The following is a 10,837-nucleotide window of genomic DNA, read 5'->3' as shown; positions in this document are numbered from 1 at the left end:
ATATTTTGCTTTGAAAAGTGATAAATTGCGTTTTTATTATGAAAACTAAGACTGGCTTTACCACTATTTATAAATCGTTCCACTTGGGTCCAGAGCTTAAAATAAAATGCACATTTATAGGAAATGACTTCCCTCACTGGAAAAGAAAGAACCTATCGATTTCTTGACGTCATCACAGTGGGGGTCAGGTGACCTGCGGGTTCGTTTTCCTGTCTGCAACGTGGAGCCAATCAACGGGAGGGGGCGGGGCCAGCGGCTGCGGCACATGAGTTGTCAAACAGGTTCGTCGTTGACCCGTGAGAGGATTGGAAACACGTTTATGGAGGCAGAACTTCGCGCGAATACCGAACTTCAACCAGAACCTCCGACGCGGAGCTCCGCGGAAAGACTCCAGGTGAGTTTATCCAGAAGAAAAGTCCAGAAAACGTGAAGGTCTGGTAGAGCTGAGAGGCGCCGGGGCAGGTTGTTCACCTGCATGTCAGTGTGTGTACTGTGTGTGGATGTGCCTGTGTGTGTTTATTCTTCCCTGTATGTCTGACTCCATGTTGGCCACTTCCTCTTAGCTCAATATACTTTCAGCTCTTTACTTTATACTTAATTACACCATAAATCTAATTATTTGGGAGTTTTGTTTGTTTCCTCTTAACTTTCCTCTTACGTTTGTGTTTCTATTTTTAAGTAATGGATTGTTGGTGGAGGCCTGCACACTTAGGGGGCTGGAAACGGTTCATGTCTCTCTCTGCAGCACTTTGGCCCGGCCCGGCCCGGCTCGGATTGGAATGGCAAAAATGTGGAGAATTTAACTGTCAGATGCAGACTGCTCTTTATACACACTCTCTGGATCTTCATCGGGCTCAGAAGTACAGCAAATGTCCTTGGCTGCCACCAGACCGAGCTTTATGACTTTGATAAGATTGTTTTTTTCTTTTTTTTTCTTTTGATAACCTCCACAGAGGGAAAACCCAAACCCCAACGACTGGCTGCTTTATTTAAAGAAGAGTCTTATTTCAGGCAGCAGCAGCTGTCGGCGTGTTTGACCAGACAGCTGTCAGGCACTCCAACCACAAACCGAAAGTTGTTGTTTTTTTTCCATTTGCAAAAACGTTGTTCGTTAGACCTGTGAGTGTGGAGAGGAAAAGGTTGTTAAAGACCCACTCCAATGAAAGTCGTATTTTTGATGTTTTTAACTTTCACTCATTCGTTCATTTATCTTTCAAACCCATTTTGTCCCTTCGCGGGGTCACGGGGCTGCTGGAGCCTATCCTGACCACTCGTGGGCAAAGGCAGGGGACATCCTGGACATATATAAGAAAAAAGCCTAAATTATGCCGTAGAAAACGACACTGGTTCTTTTTATTTTGGCTTAAAACTGGATAATCATAATTTAAAGACCACTGGAAACGCTTTTCAAAAGATGGTCAAAATGGGGCTGTAAAAGCAGGTTAGTGGGCGTTGTGGATATTTTAGAGATGCGTGGCTGTGAATGTGCGTCGCCTGCAGCTGTCAGAGCGGTGCCTGAGCCTTCAGGGTCTGAAGTTTTCTCTGCTATGGCTGAACAAAGATAAACGCTTTTAATGATTGTTTACCTAAGTACTTCCCCCTTTCTGCTCTGCTAATCTGTGTGTTTTTTCCCCCAGGAAGTCTAAATGTTCAGGGTTTGATAATCAGCATCTCTTCAAAACTCTACCAGAAGATGATCACACATTAGGCATACAGAAGCACAGAAGAGGAAGTGGATTGGAGCTGATGAACAATGCCTGTAGAGATGCTTCAACACACCGCTCGACAACCAACCAAAGCTGCTGTTGGAGTTCCACCACCCCGTTTGCGGGCTAAGGGGAAAGTGGGCCCGCAGTTCTACCGACAGAGCCCAACGGCACAGAAGCAGAGTGCTGTGGAGAGACTGGAGGCGGACAAGGCGAAGTACGTCAAGAGTCAGGTGGCCCTATCCAAACAGCAGCCCATCCGACCCACAGAACTGCCTAAGCCTCAGCTGATACCCGCCCCTGCTGTACGGACCACCAGAATCGCCTCCGTTAAAGCAGCTCCGACAAAGGTGGAGGGCATGCAGCTGGACTTGGAGCATCTCAGTAACCTCATCAGTGATGTCACTGCGACTGCTGAGGCCCCCCGGAATACGCCGGCTGTTGCACCGCCGGTGAAGGAGAAACCGCTTCCACCTCCACGGCCTGACAGGTCCAGTCCAGCTAGGGTCAGGCTAAAAGTAAATGGACCTGCCAGAGCGGACGGTGCGGGCGGCGCCGCTGGGTCTCCAGCTGCAGGGGCCATACGCAGAGTGGATGTGGTGCCTGAAGCCAGTCCACAGACCTCGCCCTGCAGACCACTCCAGTTCATGCGGCAGCCGCTAAAGCCCATGCCCTTACACGCCCAGGTTCTCCTTCGCCCGGCTGCCGCTCGCCTGCGCCTCTTCCCCACCAAACCCTTAGATTCTTCTCCTCTGAAACCAGTTGCTGTGCCAAAACCGGATAACTCTCCCCCCTCTTCCATAGAGCCCCCGGCTTTCCCACCTCCCTCTCCAGCCGTCACCCGTTTGTCCTCCACCAGCTCCAGGAAGCGGCCCTCTTTGACCCGCTCCAAGTCGGACATGAGCGACCGGTACTCCCGAGCCGGGACCGAGCTGGAGCGCTTCTTCAACCTGTGTGGCGTGGACGCCGAGGACCTGCAGGAGCTGACCGGCTCCAACGCTGACATCGTGTCCCTGGCTCGTTTTCGGAGCGTGAGCGCTCCAGGGTCCGAATGTTCCGGCTCCAGACGAGGAGAAGAGGAAGAGCAGGAAGAGGACGATGAGGGAAAAGCTGCAGAGCGTGTTCCTTATGGCGTGTCTGTGATTGAGAGAAACGCACGAGTGATCAAATGGCTGTACGGACTGCGCCAGGCCAAAGACAACACGACTAAGAGCACCAATTTATAGCCGGATAACAAATGTTCCTTATTTAATAGAATAAAGTTCAAGTTTTTATTCTTCATTCACTTGGAATAAACCAAGTGTTATGGGTTCCAATGGTTTAGTTGGAGCACTCGGTAAAGTTGTCTTTACTATATTCTCCGCTCAGAGTGGGTTCCATAGTTTGTTTAGGACTTTGTGCCTTTGGAAGCCTCAACAGTGACCAAATTCATGTTTGTCTCTTTTTTTGTGTTATGTATTTTTTTGTATAAGTTTGTGGATGTTGTACCCACACCTTTTGTCATGATGAAGTGTCTCTGATGATCCGTTGTTCACATTTTGCTGTACCGGTATGGCATTAAAGATAAAATGATGCAGGACACGGTGTTGTTTGGTTGTCTTTGTGGGAGTCACACCCAGGGAAGCACAGGCACGTAGTTACGAAGAGAGTTCCTTTTTTCTAATTCACTGATTACAAAACAATCAGCCAAAAGACAGATTTGTAATCCATATATTGGAAGAAATGGTTTTGAATAAACCTTACATAAAAAGTTGTAAAAATGTACATTTTGGGCATGAATCCTTTTATGTTCCATAAAACAGAAACACACGCTACATGCTTTTATTGTTCTTTATGGCTTGCAAAGGGTTAATAGCTAACGTGTCTCTAGCTTTCTGAACTTTGGTCCATTTCTGCAGAAACGGATCTCTGACTACCTACGTTTTGTTTTTATACAATCTTTGCTTTTTACCGGGGAATTTGAGTTCTGAAAACCCATCAACCAACCACATATGAAGGCAGATTAGTGACCTTAACATGCATCTTATGAACACTCTACAAGAAATCACAGCCGGTTTTACGTTTTTTTGTTGGCAAAGAAAAAACAAAATTTTTTTCCTTATGATGCAGACATCTTGCACATTTCGCTCAAAATCTTTCTAAATGTGTTTCTGAGGCAGAATGTGAAGCTGAAGCAGCAGACGTCACTTGTAAAAGGTGTAATTGAGGATGGATTGCATCAGAGGTCTTCAGTTTCTAACACAAAGGATTTGCTCAACCAGATTACACTTTCATGGGATTTAAGAACAGTACTGCATCTGCAGAGGGGCCACTGTTGTTTGGTCCGTGCATCCGTTTGAACACATCGTCCTTTTCCCTGGGACCAAAGAATGAGCTGTTTCCACAGATTTACACATCAGCTGCAAAAGCTGAGAAGTTGTTGGTCCAAGCAGACTGAGGAGCCATTCATTGAAGATCAGCAGAGGGTAAGAAAAAATCCCATCTGGATTCTGTGAGCAATTTTAAATTATTTTTAAACCTGTTTTATTGATTAAAAATAATCCAAATATTGTTTTGTAGCTTCATATGCAGCATTGTTTAGTAATTCACCTTTAGTAATATTTATTATGGTAATACAATTTTCTGCTTTTGACTCAGTAGAAACAGACTTCTAGACAAATACACAGTTGATTCAGTCAAAATAAAACAGTTTATTAATTAAATCCATTGTTTCTTGTCTTTTACATCAATAGTAAACTTCACTGGCCTTGCATTTGGTACATGTTTTTGACCTTTTCTTTTGGGAAAAATGCCCAGGGCCACACACTGAAGCATTTACTTCAGTGGGTGGCATGAAACACTGTGCTGTTTTATGCTTTGGTTATCAAATTAGTTGCTCTCTTTGACCAACAGGTCAGATAGAAGATTTCAAAAGCGCCAAAGCTTCTACTCCTCCCATTATCACTTTCAAACATGCAAAGTCTCATATATACGTATATAAATATATTCAGTTAGTGGTGAAAGTGAAAGCCTGACCAGTAGTGGCTCTATTATCAGGTGAAAAACACACCTAAGTCGTCTGATCAAAGATGTCTTCTTGTGCTGTCTCTGATCCTGACAGAAGCAGAGGGGGTTTCCTTTGCTCAGGAAGGTGTTTTACGCCATGGGTGGGGTCCCCTATCAGATGACAACAGCAGCCTTGAATATTTCCCTGCAGATCTTTCTTCTAGATGTCGTGCAGGTGAAAGTGCACGTCGTTCTTTTTTTTTTGCGGGGGGTTTAAAGACAAGCATTTTTCCTGACTCCAGCACTGAAACCGTCCACAGATGAAGGCTTCCTATGTTTCCCTGATCTTGTTTGTGAGTCACGCGTGGGACGCTGTGACTGACCCCCTGGTGGGATACCTGGTGAGCCGCAGTAAATGGACGCCCGTTGGCAAACTCACGCCGTGGTGGGTCATTTCTGTTCGTCAGAGCCTAAGTTTTGCCAACATTGCTGCTCCGTGATTAGCAGAGCCGTTGCTGCTTGTCTCACAGGCTGCTCATTTCCACGCCATTTGGAGTCCTGTCGTACGTGCTCCTGTGGTCTGTGCCAGCGGGCTCCATGTCTGAGGCTGGCGGCGTGCTGTGGTTCCTCATCGCCACCTGTCTTTTTGAGATGTCCATGAGTGTGAGAGCAGTGGAGAGGACATTTTCTTTGTTTTTTCCTCACACATCTAATTTTCTTAGTATTTTCTTCATTATAAACAGGAGAGCAATTAAGTAAAGTAAATGCTTCAGTGAGTGGCCCTGGGACAGACTAGCGACCTGTTCAGGGTGTACCCTGTTTTTGCCAGGTAGCTGGGATAGGCTCCAGCAACCCTGTGACTCCACATGAAATTCAGCAGGTTTAGAGAATGGATAGATGGAATTAAAGAAACAAACTATTTTTTCATCCTTTTTAAACCTTTTTCAACAAGCTTTCAAAATTCATTTTTTCAGATCAAGGTGATGAACTTTAGGCTGAATTTGAGGCTTAAACCCCCTGTGTCAAGATTTAGGTTTTAAACTGCTACGCTGAATTACACAGAACACAGGAAAAGTCTAAAATAGAAACTAAAATGAGTTTGGATAGGAGGCATGTGTGAGCACGCCTGGAGGTTTTTCCTTTCACATATCTCCTGTACAGTCTGTGGTATGTCTGTCATCCATGAACAGTGCTACAACGTTCCTTACCTCTCCCTGAGCATGTTTCTGGGTGCCCTTAAGAAGGACAGAGACTCTGCCACTGCCTACAGTAAGAGTAACCAGACTCCTTTACTGGCTCAGTTGTAACTAAATACCAACTCCTTTTTGCCTCTGTCCTCTTTCTGTGAGGAATGAGCGTGGAGATGATGGCGATGCTGCTGGCTTCAGTGATTCAAGGACAAGTTGTGGCCGTGTACAACAAAGAGAGGCAAGAGGCCTGCCAGCTCCTGGACCACAAACCACCCGAAAGCACATCTGTGCCACAGAGCGCCTCACTTCAGGAAACGGTATTTGAGCTCACGTGAGAAGTGAGGAAACAACCACAATCTGTGACGCAGCCGGGCCCCTCAGTGGGATAATCTCAGAGATCTCCTGTTACCCTGTTATTAGCTTTTTCACAAAAGAACAGTTGGGTTGTTGTCCGTGTGTGTGTGTATGTGCAAACAGACAGGTTTGTGTGATCGCACAACAAAATTCCTGAAATGAATGATACTGGAACTGCATTTTCTTCCTCTTTTATTTATTAAAAAAGGCAACATCAAGTTTGTTTATGAAGAGCAGGCTAAGAGTTCAGTGTTTTCCCCCAAGCACACATGGAAGCAATGAATTGGAATTGGCATTTTACAAAATCTTCCTCTGTGTCTTTAAAATTGAAAGACAGAATTTGCTTAGCCAAGCTTAAGGAAACGGCGATCCTGCCTCTGTCTACAGAAGTTACCCCCCACCCCCACCCTGTTCGTGCAAACTTCATCCTGCCTCAAGTCAACCTCTCCAGTTGCATACATGTTTTTATTTTATATAACCAACAGTTTGCATCTTTGTCTGCTGCAGAATTTTGTGCTATATTTATCTGTTTTCGTGTGCATGTGACCTGCAGCAAAAGGCTTTTCTGACCTCAGCTCTTGTCATGGGGGCCATCTTCCTTCTCTGCAGCCTTGTTCTCTTCTTCGGCGTTAGGGAGCAGTGTGGTGAGTCAGTCCCAAACAAAAACCTTCAAACAATATGAGATTCGATGTTTACCTGACTGAGTTATTGTATTACCAAAGGCTGGTTTGTTCACGCCCCCACAAAGAGGCCAACTTTTTTTTTGCACACGTGACTGTGTGAACAAGAACAACACTTTTATTGCTCAGGAAATATCAAGAACTTAGTTCAAGTCTTGAGGTGTCCTCATGATGCAGCGAGAGCAAAAATGGCCGATTTCTGCTGTCTGAAAACAACCACAAGTTGGAAGCAAAGGGGGAAGATCTGCTGTTGCTTTGTGATCCCTGCAGCTATTCCAACAGTTCTTCTATGAAAGATTATGGTTCGAGAAAAATTAAATCCAATATAAAGTTAAGATAAAAAATAAACCTCACTATTTTATTCTTGCAGCCATGTTTGCAATATCTAATTATTTTGAGCCTAATTATCAGCATTACACCAGATCGGAGGTGTGAGATTTTCTTCCTCAACCCTCCTGCACATGTCTCTGATGCTTTTCTCCTTTGATTCCCAGACCCTGTCTGCTCTGAGGACAAAATCCGACCTTCCTATCTTAGCTCGGTAAAGATGCTTACACGCCATGTCCCATACCAGCGACTTGTTCTCGGCTTTGTCTTTAGTGTTTCAGCCTTTCAGGTACACCACCAAAAGTCACTATGTAATCATCTTCAGCTTTCATACGTCCTTACTTTGTGATCTTTCCATATTTCAAAAAGTCTTGTAACTTTTTCTCTCCCCTGCCTGTTTGGTGTCAGATGTCTTTGGGTAACTTTGCCCTGTTCTGCAGCCATGCTGCTGGGCTGGGAGCCCACTTCCAGCTCCTCCTGCTGGTCCTGCTGGTAAGTTGCAGGTAAATGTTTGTGGAAACAAAAAGTAGTTTGCATTTATTTCAATAAATGTGTCAATACTTCCACAGCTTTCTGCTTCAATAGCAGTTCCCTTCTGGCAAGTGGTTCTTCTAAAAATTGGGAAAAAAGCCACACTCTTCATTGGACTATCAGTGAGAATTCAATTCAACGTCTTTCCACATAAGCTCTCCACATCTTGAGTCTGACTCAAGGCCTCTTTGTGTCTCCCTCAGCTCTTCATCCCTGCTGTGATCATAGTTGCCGTCATCCCCAGTAACCTGCCAGTTTTTATAAATATGTGTGCTCTGATGGGATTCAGTGTGGCAACCATGTTTTTGCTTCCCTGGTAAGTCGGTGCTCAGTTTGTGTCTCCCTCCAAGGCCACTGTCAGATCTAATCCATATGGAAAGAAAATATGGAGCACATATATTATTTACATGATCCATCTGACCCAGGACCAGGACAAGTGTTGCACGTTTTGGAAGGGCTTGTTGGATTAGCAGTGAAACTGTGATTCTGCGTGATCTTACAGGTCTATGCTCCCAGATGTGGTGGACGACTTTGCCTCTAAACACCCCACTTGTAAAGACTTGGAGCCTGTGTTTTTTTCTGGTTATGCCTTCTGCAGTAAGCTGTCAGGAGGGCTGTCTGCTGGACTCTCCACCATGACTCTGCAGTGAGAATGACCTCAAACCCACACAACTCACTGGCTTGCTCCATGTTTGCTCTGTTTTTCATATGCAGCGTTCTGCTTTGCAGGATTGCAGGCTACAAAGCAGAGGCGTGTAACCATGGAGACGGTGTGCTGACAGCTCTAATTGTACTGTTCTCACCAGTTCCCATTGCACTTTTGCTGATAGCGATGGTGATATTTCACACTTATCCAATCAGCGAGAAGCAGCGCTCACAGACTGAGGAGGAGCTCCAGTAAGAGACTTTCTAGAAGATTTGATTTGTTCCACTCTGTCCTAAAACATCAGCTGTGAAATAGCAGGGCTTACTAAAATCCCTTATTTAAAGTACAATATGTAGATCTTAAAGTGAGAAGTTAGAATGGAAAAATGGAAAGAATCTAGGATATCTATGGTTTTTTAGGAATTTATTTGTGAAATGGTGTGAAATATGAAAACATGTAAGCAATGGAGGATAAAAGAGCTTTGTAAATAAACAGGTCAGGGACACAGTTCTTGGAGCTGAAAACTAATATTACTAATATTACTATTAATTAATATTACTAATACTAATATTATGCATACTTTTGGAAAAAATTCTCTAAAAATCAGACAATGTGATCTTATTTTAAATTCTGTCTGTCACAGTTGAAAGGCTTCAATAATGAACATAACAGACTAAGCTCAGTTTTTCAAGAGGGCAAACAAGCAGACTTGGTGGCTAACATGTTTTTTCCTCACTGTACCTGTCCCTGAGCTCGTAACTTGTGCATCGTATAGATAAAAAAGGAAATGCCGCTGATCACATTTTGAACTCATGTACAAAAAATAAATCTCTTAATTAACAAAACTACCGTCAATAAAGAGGGATTTTAGGAATATGAAGAAATATTTATATTTGGTGTAAATATTTTTTCTATTTATATTAATTTATTTGAAACTGATAAAATAAAAAATGAACATCATAAACAGGAGTATAAAGATAAAAAATGACTACATGCAAAGTCTGTTATGGATGAAGTCCAACCTCCTTTTTTCAGTTCAGTCCAAACTTACATTTATACAAATTGCATGATATTAACAAATGCACTGAAAACAACCAATTAGGGTCAAAAGAAAAGAAAAAACATGTTGACTCTCTTGTATCTATTTATTATATCATATTTTATACTTGCTACGAATTTTTGTATGTGTTGATCATTTTTAAATCCTCCCTGCAGCTTTTCCATATCTGAACCCCTCTTGTGGAGATGCAGTAAAGTTTAGCCTTTGCTGGTTTCATAAACATATTTGATCCTCTTAGACTGTATGTATTACCCCTTAAATGGAAGAGTCTTTGGATATACATGAAAGAAGTCCAAAGTCTTTGCAGTTTATTCTCTAGGGTGATGAAGTCTGCATGTTTGGGATTAGCTCAGACCATAAATGAATGAACCCCAGAGCTCATAGATGCTGATGGTGCTTTAATTCTGTTTGATTTATTACAGCCACGTTTGTGTGTTTAAAGTATAGAAATATATATATATATATTTTCTCTACTCCATATTCTAGCCCAGAAGTGTCATCATCAGATGCAGGGGAAGACACGGAGCTGCCAACAACCTTCCATCAATCTCAAATCAGTTTCATATCAACATCTCATTCTGGTCCAGTCTGTGCCAACATCTGCCAGTCTGCTTCCTCAGCACGCTGTCACAGACAGAAACCATCTTCTTCCTCGACTGCATTAAACAGCCTAGCTGGAGGAAGCAGCAGGTCTGTGCCAAATGTTGAGTCCAAAATATATCCTCAGTGGCATGAATGCAAAACTTCAGGTGAAATTCAACGAGGAAGAAACCTTTCGCCGGATGACTCTAGATCTTTATCTGGCAGGTCACATGTGCGATCCAAAGTGTCATGGGTATGAGACAATGTATGCTGCAAACTAAAACTGTTACTGACACTAGTGAGCTCATTAAATTAAGTATTAAGACTTTACTGATTGTATGAAAATCAAGCAGAAGCAGAAGGTTTTAGTGTGCTTTTGAGTGTATCGATAAATGCTGTGATGGATTTGGAGGTTTCTCAGGAAACATGGGATTTTCTTTCAAATAAACATTTCTTTACTTATTCTTAAAAGCATTTGTTCTTTATACACAGCTTGGGACGTTATTTATTACATGTAAAACATCTCTGATATTTTTCTCAACTTTTATATATATTTTTTTGTTATGAGGAATCTTGTTGGCCATATTCATCTTTTTAAGTGAGAAAACTTGCACAATCAATGATTGACAAATGTTTTTTTTTGTCCCAATGTATGCAACCTTACTGTTTAAACTTGTAAACATGGTTTCCAAAATGCTTCAACATTATTATTAATATTATTCATTCAAAAATATTATTTTATGAGGGACATCATAATGTTCAGGAAAAATACTAAG

At 42.8% G+C, this 10,837-nt stretch overlaps 2 protein-coding genes across 2 annotated transcripts; both read left to right on the top strand.

Annotated features, from left to right (window-relative positions):
• Nucleotides 1-156: 156 nt before the first annotated feature.
• Nucleotides 157-3,285, top strand: fam110a (family with sequence similarity 110 member A). Its single transcript, XM_004070852.5, has 2 exons — nt 157-394; nt 1,638-3,285. The coding sequence occupies exon 2, from the start codon at nt 1,754-1,756 to the stop codon at nt 2,930-2,932; it is 1,179 nt and encodes a 392-aa protein (XP_004070900.1). The 5' UTR covers nt 157-394; nt 1,638-1,753; the 3' UTR covers nt 2,933-3,285.
• A 641-nt stretch (nt 3,286-3,926) lies between these two features.
• Nucleotides 3,927-10,532, top strand: mfsd2al2 (major facilitator superfamily domain containing 2a-like 2). The gene is made up of 14 exons (XM_004070952.5): nt 3,927-4,171; nt 4,807-4,926; nt 5,012-5,136; nt 5,222-5,354; nt 5,882-5,960; nt 6,041-6,198; nt 6,789-6,879; nt 7,410-7,531; nt 7,651-7,734; nt 7,812-7,895; nt 7,977-8,089; nt 8,276-8,419; nt 8,503-8,670; nt 9,966-10,532. Exons 1-14 carry the CDS (start codon nt 4,076-4,078, stop codon nt 10,318-10,320), a joined length of 1,872 nt encoding a protein of 623 aa, XP_004071000.1. The 5' UTR covers nt 3,927-4,075; the 3' UTR covers nt 10,321-10,532.
• The last annotated feature ends 305 nt before the right edge of the window (nt 10,533-10,837 follow it).

Source organism: Oryzias latipes, chromosome 7 (assembly GCF_053564925.1).
Source record: "Oryzias latipes strain Hd-rR chromosome 7, Olatipes_Hd-rR_3.1".
In the NCBI taxonomy this organism is placed as follows: Eukaryota; Metazoa; Chordata; class Actinopteri; order Beloniformes; family Adrianichthyidae; genus Oryzias; species Oryzias latipes.
This window is presented reverse-complemented; position numbering and strand designations above follow the sequence as displayed.